We start from the raw sequence: 15,962 nt of genomic DNA on the forward strand, positions 1-15,962 counted from the left end.
TGGACGCGGGGGCGGGGCCAGATGGGGCGGGGCCACGGGCCGCCCTAGTTGGTTGCAGAGGCGGGGCTTAGGGGGCTGGGCGACGGACAGCCCTAGGAGGACGGGGGTGGGATCAGAGGGGCGGGGCCACGGGCAGCCCTAGTTGGTCGCGGGGGGCGGGGCCAGAGGGGCGGGGCGACGGACAGCCCTAGAAGGCCGCGGGGGCGGGGCCGACGGGGCGGGGCCACGGGCAGCCTTAGGAGCGAGCGCGGCGCGCGTTTCCGGCGTGCGCAGCGCAACGCTGGGGCGGGGGCTCCGGCGGCTCCCAATCGCGCACAATGAGACGGCGCTGAGCGCCGGAAGTGGGGCCGAAGGAAAACACGGAGAGGGAGCCGGGTTGGGACAGGAAGAGGCGGGGGACCTCGGTGGAGGTGGTGAGTGCTGCGGGCGCCTTCTCCCGGCGTCCGTCTGAGAGCTGCCTCCGGCTGGGGCTGCGCTGAGCTCCAGAGCCGAGGTCGGGCCTGGCCCCCGGAGGTACGTTAGCTGCATCCGACGCCGGCCTCCTCGCTCCAGTCTCGGTGGTCAGGAGCGCCTGGCTGGGCGGGGATTGAGCTCTCAGGGTTCGAGGTGTCTTCACTTTGTGTCAGACTCTGCGGGGGCAGCCACCTGAAGGGGTTTGAAGTCGGGTCGTTGGGCCCCGGCCCCTGGCCGGCTAGGGGGGACCCCGGCACCCCATGGACGCTGCAGGTCACTTCCTGCTTCCTGGTCCCTGTGGTGGTTTCGCGACCAGGAGTGTGGGGACACCTGCTCTTTCTCCCTTCAGGGGGGAAACTGAGGCAGTTCGGAATTCAGGAAGGGGGTGGGGCAGCTCGGTGGGGCATCCTTGGAAGAGTGTCGTTCTGCGGAGAATTGTTGTTTGTGACGGAACCGAACTTGATTGGGGCTGCGGAATGGAAAAGGGGAAGTTAGCTGGAGTTGTGCCTTAGAGGAGGGAGCACAGTCCCCTTGGCGAGACGTCACCTCGGGTCTGGAGCCCCTCAGCTGCCGGGACCAGTCCACGGGCTCTGCAGGGCGTCGGGGCAACGACCCGAGTGGATTTGGAGAAGAGAGGCACTCCCTTCGGTCTAAGTTTCGATTAGCTTGTGTAACAAAGTAATTGCCAAGTGCTTTTGCTGAAAGGCTATTGGGGAATTTTGTAACAGAACTGTTTGTATTTGGGAAAAGATTTTCTTGGAAGAGAGCCTCTTGTACTCGATTAGGTGAAAGCCAATGAACTTGAGTAGCAAGGTGCCCTACTCCGGTGCTGGGGACAGCATCTTCCTATACAGGTTGTCTTCGTGTTAATAATAGTAAGTACTAGCTGTACATGAGGAATATCATGAGACTAAACCTGTTAACCAGTATAGTACAATGCAGTGATATTCAGGGTTGTGCTTGAACTTCTACAGAATCATGTAGAAAAAGAGGGGTTTTTGATGGGTGTGTCGTAATTTGGGTACTTGGTGTTATGTCCTGTTATAGCTGCATGTCTTCCCCAAAATGCCTTCTTTCAGGTGCAGAGTAAGAAAACTGAAGTCAGAGACCATGGGAGATGCAGCAAAACCTTATTTTGTAAAACGCTCCAAAGACCGGGGGACTGTTGATGATGATGATTTCCGAAGGGGCCGCCCCCAGCAGGATTATTTGGTAATGGATGATTATGCCAAAGGCCACAGCAATAAAATGGAAAAAGGCCTTCCAAAAAGAAAGGTAACACCAGGGAACTATGGGAATACCCCCCGAAAAGGACCTTATGTGGTTTCCAGCAATCCCTACGCATTTAAGAACCCGATTTACAGCCCGCCTTCTTGGATAAATGACAGCCACAAAGATCAGGGTAAGAGATGGCTTGCTGAAGAACTTGCTGGTAATTCCGATGGTTGGAGAGAATTCAAACTTGGACCAAAAATTCCCATCATAAGCCGCCCAAGAAAAGACTCCTTTCAAGACAGTGAAGATGGTTATAGGCGGCCAGACAGCAGAGGCTGCAGAGCTGTAAGACAGCTGTTCCAGAAAGACCTAACAAGCCTAGAAGCCATGTCTGAAGTGGAAGTCGGAAGTCCTGGTAATGTCCTATCTTGTCATATACTACAAACCAGAATCAGGACTGTCCTTTTCCTTCTGACCTGCTTGCGCCTTATTTCCAACCTGCCGATCCAGTTGTTCATCGTTTCTGCTTCTCAAGTGGTCACTTCCTTCATGTGATTATTGTAAAGAGTGTAATGGATATTTGGGCAGTCTCAGCACACTTCCTATATTGCTGCCTTTAAAAGCTGACTGCCATGAGGCTTCTTTTACTGTAGTACATGTACTTTCTGCTGGTATTTTTTTTTTTTTCACAGTAGAGGGTGATCCTTTCTCCCTGGACCATATTGTAATTTCTGAGTGGTGGACTTTCAAAATACAATTGCCGTTTCTGTTTAAATGAGGGTATGACAGAATACAAAGACAGAATGTGACAGAATCAGAAGTTAAGCTAAAATAGTTCCTTATTTCATGTAGAAACACAGCTCAGACTGTATGTATCATCTGCAATAAAAGGAATAAATGTATTTGGAATAAGATTGTCAGTCTAGATAGAATTACCTAATATTTTTGTTCTACAAAAGGGGTGTTAATCCGTAGACCCAAGTTTGGAAAATCAGAAGTAAAAACAGCTCTGTAACCAAAACGTTTTGAAGTGCCCTGGTGTATTTAATAGTAATTGACCCCAAAGTGATTTTCCTAAAGTTTTTTAGAACTTAAAATAGATTGTTCTTGCAGTATCCTTTCCTATACAGTAAGGGAATGTTCTAACCAATGATGGTTAACTAAATGAAATGAAGATGTACATTGATTTGAAAAAGCATGAAATGATAATATTTGGTGTGAAAATGGAAATGATACTTGAAAAAATGGACTTTTGAGTTTATAGCTGAAAGCTTTTTTAATGGCCATTTACAATGAGTTGCAGACCGGCCAGTTCTTATAAGACGTTTTTGCCTTTAAATGTTTTCAGGCAAAGTGGATGCCTCCTGAGAGGCCTATTTGCTTCATAGTATCTAACAGTGATTACTTCATATAAATACAAGTGCCCATGAATTTTAAGTTTTTTTACACCGAAGTAAGATTTAAATTAGATTTTTCTGTGAGTACCCTGATACATTATCTGTGTAAGACCCTAATATTTGACTCATTCATGTAGAATCCTTAAGTCATTTTTTAAAACACGGTCTTATGTTAAACATGACAGACTAGAGCACTTGTTCATCTTAATTGGAGAATTGATGCTATTGGGTATTTTTCAATATTTATTTAGAGTAAATGTCCATATCAGGTAGTATTAACACGGTGAAGTATTATGAATTCAGTAGTGGGGAGCAAACAGTTTCTTAGCATTGTGCTTGTAAATCTAAAGCATAAAGCACTTGAAAGAATCATTTCATGTAGTATTTCAGACGTGGAATCACAGTCTTAAAAATTGGCGGCTGGAGCCAGAGAGGCTAGAGTTTTTTCTTTAATATTTACACATTGAGGCTAAGGAATTATTTATTTTATTTGAGAGAGTTACACACAGAGAGGCAGAAACAGATCTTTGATTTCCTGATTCATTCCTCAGATGATAGGCATGGCCAGGGCTGGCAGACAAACCCAGGGGCATCTACCTGGGTCCCAAAAGGGTGGCAGGGAGGGGTCCAAGCGCTTGGGCCAACATCTGCTGCTTTCCCAGGCCATTAGCATGGGGTGGAACAGCTGGGGCAAAACCAGCACCAGTTTGGGTTGCTGGCATCACAGATGATGGCTTTTTATTTATGTCACACCGCTGGCCCTGAGATAAAATTTATCTAGCCTGCTTGTGCACAGTGGTCTTTGAGGAAGTAGAGCTTTGTAACTGCCTTGGGGCCTGAAGTCTTGACAGGGAAACTAAATGTCTACTGATAGCTTCTAAGTTTTTGATTTATGTTTTTCTTTTCTTGGTTTTGATTTTTTTTCCCATGTACATGATGAATCTGTTTTTCTGTCTTTGAGAGAGTGCACGCACTTCGTTGCCTGGCTCATTCCCCAGTTAAAGAGCAAAGAAGCATCTCCCACAGTGATGGCATGGACCCAAATCTTGGAGCATTACCTGCTGTTCCCAGAGCTTTACTCTAGCAGGAAGCCTGACTTGAACGCAGGCACCCTGGGAGAGGTTGCAGATGTCCCAGATGCTGGTGTAATTGAGAGGCCCAGTGTCCAACCCTGTGCTGAAGTATTTCTGTATTGTTATGTCCAGGTGGGGTGTGGACATTTCATTATTCTACAGTTGATTTTTTAGGAAAGGTAATCTGTCATTTTTTTAGAGGTTTATTGACCAAAAATGTGCATCTGGACATACTAAAACAGACTGTTTGCAGGCCAAAAGGTTATTCTATGGATTCCCATTTGGTCTTAAAACTGAATGAAAAGTTGTTTTTCAGTTTGAAGAGGAAACGTTGTTCAGTGTCTGAATGGAGGGCAATCCGAAAGCTCCCGTGTTCGCCCCATATGAAGTACAGGTGTGCGCTCTCACAGTTTGTAATGAAGGACATTGAACTGCTGCCCCGTGAGAATCTTCATGAGGGACTGTGCAAGGACTCAGCTTTGGAATAATGTTTTTTACTGTGGAAGCAAATTTAAAGGACAAACTTCCCACTGTTTTCAAACAATCCTTAACATGCATCTCATTAAAAGAATTGAAATGTCCTTAAATCAAAACTGGATCTGAATAAGAAAGGGTCTTATTAATGTGAGAAGATATGATGAAAATTATACTAGACTTCCTTTTTCATTTACTTCCTACTTTAGGCTTACATTAGCACCCCTGCTCATGCTTTATACATCCTGCCGAGATTGCCACCTTAATGTATTTGTGACAGTGCCATGAATGACCTCCACTGCACGTGTCCACTAAGCACAATACAACGGGCCATATGCAGACAAACATGGGACTCCTGGGATGCTGATGCTAACTGGTGTTCCTCTTACACTAAACCTGGCACGGGCCAGGATGTCTTCTGAGCAATTCTGGAAATTCTTCCATAGTGTCCATTCTGGGCTTCCAGGAGGCCCTCCCGTGAGGTTTGATTTGATACTTTTGTCTGGAATCCTGTAGAAACACAGATCAGAGGTTATATGGCCTAGTGCAGTGTAGATGTGACTGAATAGCTCCCAATAGGACTTCCCCCTAGCTTTTCCTTTGTTATATTATTAGAGGCTGGAATTCAGAATTTCACCTGTATTTCTTTATATTTTTAAAGATTTGTTTATTTTTATTGGAAAGGCAAGTTTTCAAAGAAGAGAGGCAGAAAGGTTTTCTGTCCACTGGTTCACTTCCCAAATGGCCACAGCAGCCAGAACTGAGCTGATCCAAAGCAGGACCTTCTGGGTCTCCCACACGGTGCAGGGTCCCAAGGCCTTGGACCAAGGCTGCTTTCCCAGGCCACAAGCAGGGAGCTGGATGGGAAGTGGAGCAACTGGGATACGAACTGGTGCCCGTATTGGGATCCTGGAGCTTGTAAGGGGGAGGATTAGCCAATTCAGCCATTACTCTGGACCCAGAATTCCTCCTTTGTTTAATCTGCATCGTAAGTCCCTTTTCTCTGTCATCACCATGAGTGCCTGGTTGAGTTACTCTGGACAGAGTTGTCCCTGTCTGGACAATGTAGATAACACTGATGTCCACATCAGAATGACTGTAGGAACTCAATGAGAGAAAGCATGTAAGGAGCCTGGCCTGCTGTCATGAGAGCAGATAGCAATGGTATCTACCATCAGCACTCCACAGTTTTCTACAGCTGCCTATTGCTGTGCATAAACACAGTAGTAGTTAATTGTGGTCTGTGAGGGAAATAAAATCTTGTCTTCCTGGACAGTGCCAGTAAATACATTAAGAAACCTTTGTGACCATCAGAGGAGAGGTTAAAGAAGGAGCTTAGTTAAGTATCAACTGCAGGTTTGTGAACTAACATGTACTTTTCTAAAGTATATTACACATGCAAGTATTAGTGCAACTCTGTAGTGAGATTTCTAGAATTTTTTCATGCACTAAAGTCATGTGCAGTTCTTCAGAGAAAGGTAAGAGTGTAAAAGATATGCAAGATAAATGAAAATGGACACAGCTTTAAGTTAAAAGCAGTGCTTACCTCAAAATGTGTTTAGAGCAAGTGACTTGCAGAGGTCATGTGTACCTAATTGAGTGTAAGATAGTAAGAGGAAGTTAGTGAGATAGCCTGATTTTCTGCTCAAGTGATTACCATTTAGTTTTTCTTATCTGTTCTCTCCATTTTGATTAATTTAGGGAAAGAAACTTTTTGCACTTTAGTTTGACATTACCCTTAGGCAGAATTTTTGTATATTTATTATATATAAGTGGAGGTGCTATTCCTGTATTTCTGACACAGGGTTTTGTTTCTGTCAGCAAAATCGTTGTAATTGTTGTACTAATGAGTTCCTGTGGGAACTTGTTGCAGGAGCTGCCTCAAGCAGTGTTTTGATAGCTTTTGATTTTCAGGAACTTTTAAAGTAAGCCTTTGGAAATGATTCCAGCCATTTATCAGTATTTTAATTTGGGCAATAAGTCTATTTTAATTGTGCATTACTGATAACATCATTTTTAGAACTTGATTGAGAAGTTACCAAAGCCATTTTAAAGCTGTTTTTTTTAACCCCGCAACTAACTTGTTTCACAGATTGAGAGGTTTTAAGTTGAAAACAGGAACATTTATTGCAAAGGCTGCAATAACATTTATGAACAAATGAATTTTTACTTAATGCAGAATTTGCTTCAACTGCTAATTTGTTTTTCATTGAAATATGCTCAGTTGACAGGCCGGTCAAGGGAAATGAAAGTGAAAATAGAATGGGAAATAGTTGTGCTTGGTAAATAAGGTTTGGCCTTGGACATTTGACTGTGGCTGCATTATGCCCCAGTTGTGTATTACTGAAGGTAATGTACAACTAAATGATTCTTCACTAAAGATAAAAAATAAAGTGATTCCAAGTTCTCCAAGAATATGTAAGTGTTCGCTGGTGGACTGGGTACATGGAGCCAGTAGTCATACCTGTGGGCTCCTGATTGATGGCCAATAGACATCAGACTGTTATAGATTGACGGTCACATAGGTTAAAGGAGGGGAACTTGAGGAAGTTACTTATGCTATAGATCCCATCAATTGTTCCCACACCCTTGACTGGAGGTATCTGTTTTATAAACAAGCTTGTAGATCCAATCAGTTGTCCTCTTACATAGAAGACTATCCAGTTTTTTTTTTATTTATTTATTTTTAATTAATATTTAGCATTATGTGACAGTTTCACAGGCTTTGGGAGTCCCCCTCCCCCCCTCCCCTCCCCCCTGGTGGATTCCTCCACCTTGATGCAGCATTACAGTTCAAATTCAAGACTATCCAGTTTTAACCTATTGAGATTGTTTTCTTCAAAAGTAAAAACAGAGACTGATGATGTTGCACAGTGGATTAAATTTCTTCATAGGATGCTGGTTTACGCCCTCCGTTGCCGTTACTCCATTTCCAATCCAGCTGCCTTCTAATGGCCTAGGAAAGCAGCAGAAGGTAGCTTGAGTACCTGGGCTCCGGTAGGAGACCTGGAAGAAGCTCCTGTTCCTGACTTAGGACTGGAACAGCTCTGACTATGGTGACCATTTTGGAGAGGCAGTCAGTAGGTGGAAGACTTCTATGTGTCTCCTCCTCTCTGCGTAACCCTGCCTTTCAGATGAAAAAATCTTACTAAGTGAAAGCAAATATAGGTGATTTTTTATTTTAATAATAGGTATAGTATAGGTATACTAGGTTATATGGAATACATATACATATGGAATAATATGTTGCAGGTATACTTGCCTTCAAAGGATGGTTTTTCTTGTAGTTCAAGTATGTTCTTCAGTACACAGTGAGGAGATAATAAAATGTTGTTATTAACATAGAAATCATTTGAAGTTTTTCAAAGAGATAACCTCTGTGGATTGGTGTAGCCAGATGAGGTGCTTACTAAATATTCGGGCATTTTACCCAAGGGGCAATCTGTGCAGATATCATTTGTTCTATGGTTTAAATAATAGGGGGTTTAAATAATGTGAGGGTTCTGCTTATTACTCAGGAGTGGTATTATTCAGTATTGCCAATCATATCCCCTCCCCAAATTAAGAAAACAAGAAACAGCGGTCCAGACCTAGGAAGGCACCAAAAACTAGAAATGAGGAAAATGAACAAGATGGAGAGTTGGAAGGTCCTGTAATCGACGAGTCTGTGCTTTCCACAAAGGAGCTGCTGGGCTTACAGCAGGCGGAGGAGCGCTTGAAAAGAGACTGCATTGACAGGCTGAAAAGGGTAAAAACTTTGTACATATACTTGCTAGTTAAAATTGTTGTTTTGTGTAAACTGTTGAGGATTTGGAATGGTTAGTGGTTGGAAATGGCTTTGATGAATTACTTGTCCTATTTGGTTGTATTTAACAAGTACAGGTTAAAAGTAATATTTATTGTGATATATAGTGGAATTAAGGGCAATTGCTGTTAAATCAATTTAACAAATCAATTTAACAATTACTGTTGATTTAACAATTAACAGTAGTAAAGAGTCAATAATATAAGTGAAGGAGAAATTATTGGGTATTTTTGTTTACAAGTGTATATGGAGGTCCACATACATTTCTTCTAAATCTTTTCAAATTATAGCGACCACGCAACTACCCTACAGCAAAGTACACCTGTAAGCTCTGTGATGTTTTAATTGAATCCGTTGCATTTGCCCATAAGCATATCAAAGAGAAGAGACACAAGAAAAACATTAAGGTAAGTTTAATGTAATTTCAAGCAAGTGTGCAAACCTACCAGTTGTTCTGCTTATCACCTTTGTCATTTTCTTTTTCTTAAGGTCATGTTATAATTTTAGTACTTGGTTGAATTTATCTTGGGAAAATATAGTGGCAGAAAGTGTCTGCTGGGCTGTCTTGTGAATTATCTTAAAGGACAATATCAGGGTATATTAAAGTCATTGATGGGATCTGTTTTAGAAAAAAGTGAATTGTCAGTTTGTCATTGCTGTTTTTAATCTTCTTTCCTTGCTCTTTCTCCTTGTTCCTGTCTACCCTCTATTATCACCGACTCATTTTTTTTCTGCATAAAAAGGTGTGTATGTGTGTGACAGGGTAAGGAGTAACGCTACTAAGACAAAAAGGAGGGATGAGAAAAAGATTCCAAAAGATTCTGTAGGGTGTTGTCTCAGTGAATGGTAGAAGGTAAAAACTGTGTGAGTCATATTTAATTTCAACATTGATCTTAAAAGGAGAAGCAGGAGGAAGAGTTGCTCACTACGTTACCCCCGCCAACACCCTCCCAGATAAATGCAATTGGCATTGCCATTGACAAAGTGGTACAGGAGTCTGGCTTACACAATGAGAACCTGGAACAGAGGCTAGAAATTAAACGTATCATGGAAAATGTGTTCCAACACAAGTTACCAGGTATTTTCCAGATTTGTTTTTTGTTTAGCTGCCTGAAAGTACCTCATTCATTTTTTCCTGACAGTAGTAATTTTCTCCTATTAAAAACTCATTTGCCATGTTCTAAAAAATCTTGTTTTCAGTGGGGTTTTTGTTGTTGTTGTTTTTTTTTTCTGCCTTCCCCCAAAATAACAAAAATTTTTACATGCAGTATCATTATAAACCTGTTTTAGCTATAAATTTCAGAGCGTGAACTGTAATGGAAGTAGGATGCCACGTACTGTTGGGGAGCGGTGAGACTAATGTGCTTCCGTTTGCTTACCCTCTCAGTTGTCTAAATTGATTCACTGTTTGAGTTAAAGAGAAGTATCCTATCGTTAGGTTATCTGTCTTAATAGAAGTCTTATTATCCTATTATCCTTTCTATATTTGAAACAAAGAATCATGAACTTGAAACACCAGGGTGTAAGTGATTTGTAATTGGTTTTGTGTACTGTTCAATTGGGTTTCCAAAGTTACGTCCTCTTGCCTATTTGCAGTTTTGGATCTCGGGGACACAGAAGGGGGAAAATGAGAGTATACTGGTTATGAAAATTTAGGGCAGGTGTGGTTAATGCCAACACAGCTATTGTCAGGTTTTTTTTTTTTTGACAGCGACAAAGCCTGCCACTGTACCCCCTAACTCTCCCTTCCCTCACCCTGCTTTAAATAAATAGCTAGAATGGCTTAATCATTCCCAGTCCTGTCTGTATCAGAATTATAATCATCTTTACTGCTTAGAACAGCCAGTGTTGGAGAGTGCCTTATATAATTCTGATTCACATCAAAGGTTGCAGGTGTTTCAGTGTATTACCTTATAATCCTTAGAGCTGCGTGTTCAGCTAGAGGATCATGCATATAGTATTTGTAACACACACACACTTTGTTAAAATTGAGGAGGCTAGAATTGCTCTTTTCATTTTATAGGTATCTCCAGGAAAGTCACTTGGAATTTCAATGATTTTTTTTCCCCAATAGAAATCTGTGTAAACTTGATTGTGCTGTGTTACGTAAAACTGTTAAAACCCAATTCATTAAGGAAACTTAAAAGGAAAAAAAAAAAATCATTTGATAAGAAAGTATATTTTGGTACAATAGTAGTTAAAAAATTTGCAAATAAGCACCATGAATTAAATGTGGGTACTTTAAAATTTTATAAAAATGAAATTAAAACATGTTTATTTTAGTGCAAACTTTTTTATATTCTTGACTTATTTTTGTATTTATACCTTCTTTATAAACTTTTTTGAAGACTTCATATTTGTGGGTTTCAGTTGTTAATTTTTAATTTTGCTTTTAAATTTTTTTATTTTAAAAATTTTATTAATTTTAATTATTCAATTATTTTATAAATCCATTTTTTGTGAACTTTTTGAAGTACCCTTGTGTAGATAAGAGTGAATTTTTAGTTTTTTTAAAACTTTTTCTATTTTTTTCTATTTTTGACAATCTTTACTTACTTAGTTAATTAGTGTAAAAAGGTTCAAGAGCTAAAGGAAAATGGGCAAGACTATTATTTCCATATTGTTTCCTTCATGTATCTGAGGTAAAGGGGGATTTTGAATTTTTAGTTTTATCAATATTATTATAATTTTCCAAAATGTTCTAAGGGGATGATATTAAGTGTGTCTTGTTAATAATGTAGTAAGCAATTCATGTTAAAGCAACTGTGTTAAAAGATCATATTTATAATTGTTTCATTGAACCTCCAAATTATACCTAGGTGTGCTTTCTAAACAATGAAATGCTTGTATTAGCTCTTGAGTGTACTATCAGGTTTGCAATTGTTAAATCAGATAGCCTGTGCATTTTCATATCGAAAAAAATGGTAGCATAAAAATGTTGGAAACGTTTAGCCTGTTTTATAACTGCTGTAGGAGTGACTGTTAAGGGGAACCACAATCCTTGCAGCATGCTCTGTTACATAAAACTGGCAGAGGAGCAGGCAGCTGACCCCACTCTTCAGTTAGCCAGCCTTGAGGGAGGTTTTGCTTTGGGGTGTACTTTTAAGTGCTATCCAATTCTACAGTAACAGGTTTACCCATTTTAAGAAACTTGACCTTGTGTGACTTTTGTTTTGTAGATTGCTCCCTGAGAGTGTATGGCTCTTCCTGTAGCAGAATGGGTTTCAGAAATTCAGATGTCAACATCGACATTCAATTTCCAGCTACGGTAAGTACTAAAACATTGGAATTTTCAAGTTAATGTAAAAATTCATGAAAATGTGAATAATGAAAAAACCATACATGGGCTTCATTTGCCATGAACTTTTAAAACTTTCTCTGGTATAAATATGTTTTGGATATTTACACATGTATATTTTAGATATTTACTTATAAAGGCATGTTTTTTCCTCAGAAATTTTCATTTTATGTCTTCTGCTTTCCTTCAGCCTTAGTGTATTTTAAAAAATATTCTGTACATTTTCATGTTTACATATCACTCTAGAGATCTTTCACACTTTTTTTTGAATTAATATTTGCTGGGTATATAGATTTCTTTCATTTTATTTCCAAGCTTCTGCATCATTGGTTTTATAGTGATAGCCTCTAATTTTAAGCAGATTCATAACTGACGGTTTTTTTAAATCAATCTGAGAATTATGTGATTCGTAACCAGTTTCCTTTCTGCAGTGTTCGTTGAAGATTGTTTTATTTGAAAGGCAAAGAGGAAGAGTCCTGTCTTCTGTCTACTGGTTTGCTTCTCAAATGGCTTAAGGACAGGGGTTGGTCCAGGCAAAAGCTAAGAGCCAGGAGCTCCTCCTGAGCCACCTTTTAGGGGAAGGTAGGAGCTCACATTGTTGGGCCGTCCTCCACTGCTTCCTGAGGCACATTAGCAGGAAGGTAGATTGGAAGCAGAGAGTTGTGGCTTACCGATAGTCCAGAATGGATGCCAGCAATATAAATAGTGGCTTACCTTGCTGGGCCATAGCACAGGATCCCGGAAATCAAAATTTGAACAGTGTAGATAGATAAACATTTATGATCTAAAACCTGAATTAGCTCCTGAGTTTCCTTTATTGTGTACCTGTTTGGTTGAAATAATTGTGCTTTAAAAAAAAGATTAATATTTTTTAATCTGAAAGATAGATCTAAGAGAGAAAATGAGGGCCCAGCATGGTAGCCTAGTGGCTAAAGTCCTCACTTTGCATGTGCCAGGATCCCATATGGGCACTGGTTCTAATCCTGGCGGCCCCACTTCCCATCCAGCTCCCTGCTTGTGGCCTGGGAAAGCAGTCAAGGACGGCACAAATCCTTGGGACCCTGCACCCGCGTGGGAGACCTGGAAGAGTTCCTGGCTCCTGGCTTCGGATTGGCGCAGCACCAGCCATTGTGCTCACTTGGGGAGTGAATCATCGGAAGGAAGAGCTCCTCTCTGTCTCTTCTCCTTTCTGTATATCTGATTTTCAAATAAAAATAATAAATAAATCTTTAAAAAGAGAGAGAAGAAGAGAGAAAGGAGAGACAGATATGCTGGTTCATTCCCCCAAGTAGCTGCAATGGTCCGAACTGGGGCAGCGCGGGACCCAGCAAGCAGCATCTTACAGTCCCATGCAAAGAGAATCAGCTTGATATCAGAGAAGGAAGAAGGCTTTTGAGGTTTTTATGGTCCATTCTAGAATATGGGTTTAAAGGATGGCAAGTCTAAAGTCAGGACTAGTAAAGTACCTGTTGCAGGGGTCTTTTTTACAGAGTGAGAGGCAATATTATTAACTTGCAGTTGCTACTTTGAGATTTGCTGATAGATCATCTACCTGAAGAATCAGTCAGGAGTTGTTTGTGGAGTAGGTCTCCCTTGTGGATGCTCATCCTCATGTGGTGTTCATCTGTCTGACCAATGTGTGCACACCACGTGAGTAATTCCTTTACTCTGGAAGCAGTGTGCATTTCTTAATTTGAAAGCCGTCTGGGGAACTTCAGTTTGACTGTATCAGTGAAGTGAAAGTGCGCAGGGATTATTTCATGTATTCATTTATTTCCTAGATGTCTCAGCCAGACGTCCTCTTACTTGTTCAAGAATGCTTAAAGAACAGTGGTAAGGATAAATTCTTTACACATTTCACTCTTAAATCTTTTGTTTACAATTTGGACGTAATTTCTCAGTCTTTGAAAATAGACATGATTTTTAAATTACATGGATGATATCCAATGCAAAATCAAAACAAATGCCAGTGAGTTATTAATAAACAGCCTGTTAATAGCTCTATTATACAGAATAGCCATTTCATAGAATTTAATGAGTCCTGTACCTTAACCAAAAAATGCAAGATACGTAAATTTACTCTTGTAAAGCCCAAGGATTATTTGCTTTATTTATTTAATTGTGCTTTAAACCAGTATTTTACAAAATCATAAAAAGGTGTGATGAGCCTGACCAAAGAACCTGCAAATAGTTGTTCCCAGTTAGGTTTCAGTTGTGTCCAATGTAACGTCCACTGTGGAACTCTAAAGAAGTTTTGTTTTCCAGTGTCCCATCTATATTTGCAATTATGCAAGTAACATTTAAATGCTTGCTGATTTGGTCATTTAATATTAAAGATTTTGATTAATGTGATGGTGCTAGAATCTTACTTGTTTTTTTCTTTTCTAATCATTTTAGAGGTTTGTTTTACTTGATTTGTTTTGGTTTTGTTCTAAGTAAATCTTGCCAAAGGCCAGATTAATCACGAGTAGTTCTTTATCTAGTTCTGCTTTTAAACACAGCTTTAACTAACCTAATGCTTTCTTTCCCCTCAGACTCTTTCATTGATGTTGATGCAGATTTCCACGCAAGGGTGCCAGTGGTAGTTTGCCGAGAAAAGCAAAGGTCTCGATTTCTTTAAGTTATTAATGTTTAACTATCAGTATGCCAAACTGCGAACTTTACTAAGCCTAATGACCAATTTTTAAAATTATAAATTCTCTGTGAGGTATCTTACAAGTTTTCTACTAGTATTCTTCCTATACTTCTGACATTGACTGCAAGAGAGGTGAATCTTTCATTTTAAAAATAATGGAATTAATTGGAAGGAAAAAATATAGGCAGGAAGCATTTAACCCATTTTTCCTAGGCAATAGCATTCTCAGATTACTACTTGCAATAATCATTTTTATTTGCCATCCTTGCCTGTGTAGCTTTTCTTCTGGAAGTATTACCATCACCACCATAAGTGTGTAGTCTGTAGGTTGGCTGACTCTTGTACTTTTATTATTATTTTTTTTTAAATTGTACTTTTATTATTATAAAGATGAACCAGACTTCCATTTGAAATATTTTGCAGTGATTTCCTTATTTGTATGATACCTCCCCCCAATTTTTTTCATTTTTTTCATTCATGAAAATTTAAAATTCCAATTCCTTAATTTGCTAAAAATAGCTACCTATGTTTATTTGACAAGTGGAGTGATTTCTTGCATCCTCTGGTTCACTCTTCAGATGCCTTCTATTGACCAAGGTGGTCAAGGACAGTTAGTTACTGGGAACTAAATCTAGGTCTCCCACAAGGATGGCAGGAAGCCAAGTAATTAGGCCATTTTCTTTCTTTTTTTTTTTTTTTTTTAAAGATTTTTTTTATTATTATTGGAAAGCCGGATATACAGAGAGGAGGAGAGATAGAGAGGAAGATCTTCCACCCGATGTTTCACTCCCCAAGTGAGCCACAACAGGCCGGTGCACACCAATCCGATGCCAGGAACCAGGAACCTCTTCTGGGTCTCCCACGCGGGTGCAGGGTCCCAAAGCCTTGGGCCGTCCTCCACTGCTTTCCCAGGCCATAAGCAGGGAGCTGGATGGGAAGTGGAGCTGCCGGGATTAGAACCGGCACCCATATGGGATCCTGGCGCGTTCAAGGCGAGGACTTTAGCCGCTAGGCCACGCCTCCGGGCCCAATTAGGCCATTTTCTGCTTTTCTGTTCATATTAACAGGAAGTTGGATTGGAAGCAGAGTAGCTTGGACTCTAACCGGTTCCAATCAGGGATGTAAGCAGCCTAAACAGTGACATGCTTAGCCCACTGTGCCACAACACCTTCCCCATGTTTCCTTTTTTAATTATCAGTGTAATATAGCTGTTGGCATGAAAGTGCCTGAAATGTGTGTTTAACACTTTTTTTTTTCCATCCTTATCATCATCTCCACCAGTGGTCTACTGTGTAAAGTGAGTGCAGGAAATGAAAATGCTTGTCTGACAACTAAGCACTTAACTGTCCTTGGAAAAGCAGAGCCCAGGTTACTTTCTTTGGTGATTGCATTTAGGTACTGGGCAAAGGTAAGATTGAATTCCTTAAATACAAGTATGTATCTTGTTCTTTCTGTTAATGCTGTTGTTTTCTCACATTCATTCTAAATCACGTTTATTGACCAGAGTAGGCATTTGTAAAGCTGTAGGTTAGGATGAAAGCGTTATTAAACTGAGCAAGCCAGTTGGACTGTATTTGGAACTGAACCATCATTTTTAAGTAGTTAGAATGTT

The 15,962-nt window shown here is 40.3% G+C and overlaps 1 protein-coding gene across 6 annotated transcripts in view; it reads left to right on the forward strand.

Moving 5' to 3' along the window:
- The first annotated feature begins 282 nt into the window (after window positions 1-282).
- The window catches only part of TUT7 (terminal uridylyl transferase 7), a 62,261-nt gene continuing 46,581 nt past the window's right edge, over window positions 283-15,962 (forward strand). For 2 of the 6 annotated variants that reach the window (XM_058672340.1, XM_058672345.1), the window contains exons 1-9: window positions 283-513; window positions 1,533-2,083; window positions 8,179-8,360; window positions 8,708-8,824; window positions 9,318-9,495; window positions 11,597-11,685; window positions 13,497-13,548; window positions 14,250-14,319; window positions 15,632-15,758. In XM_058672340.1, the coding sequence (XP_058528323.1) occupies window positions 1,564-2,083; window positions 8,179-8,360; window positions 8,708-8,824; window positions 9,318-9,495; window positions 11,597-11,685; window positions 13,497-13,548; window positions 14,250-14,319; window positions 15,632-15,758 (1,335 nt within the window). In that variant the 5' untranslated portion in view covers window positions 283-513; window positions 1,533-1,563. The other 4 variants (XM_058672344.1, XM_058672343.1, XM_058672342.1 and 1 more) reach the window with 4 other exon arrangements.

The sequence above is a fragment of the Ochotona princeps genome, chromosome 14 (genome assembly GCF_030435755.1).
Source record: "Ochotona princeps isolate mOchPri1 chromosome 14, mOchPri1.hap1, whole genome shotgun sequence".
NCBI classification, from domain to species: Eukaryota; Metazoa; Chordata; class Mammalia; order Lagomorpha; family Ochotonidae; genus Ochotona; species Ochotona princeps.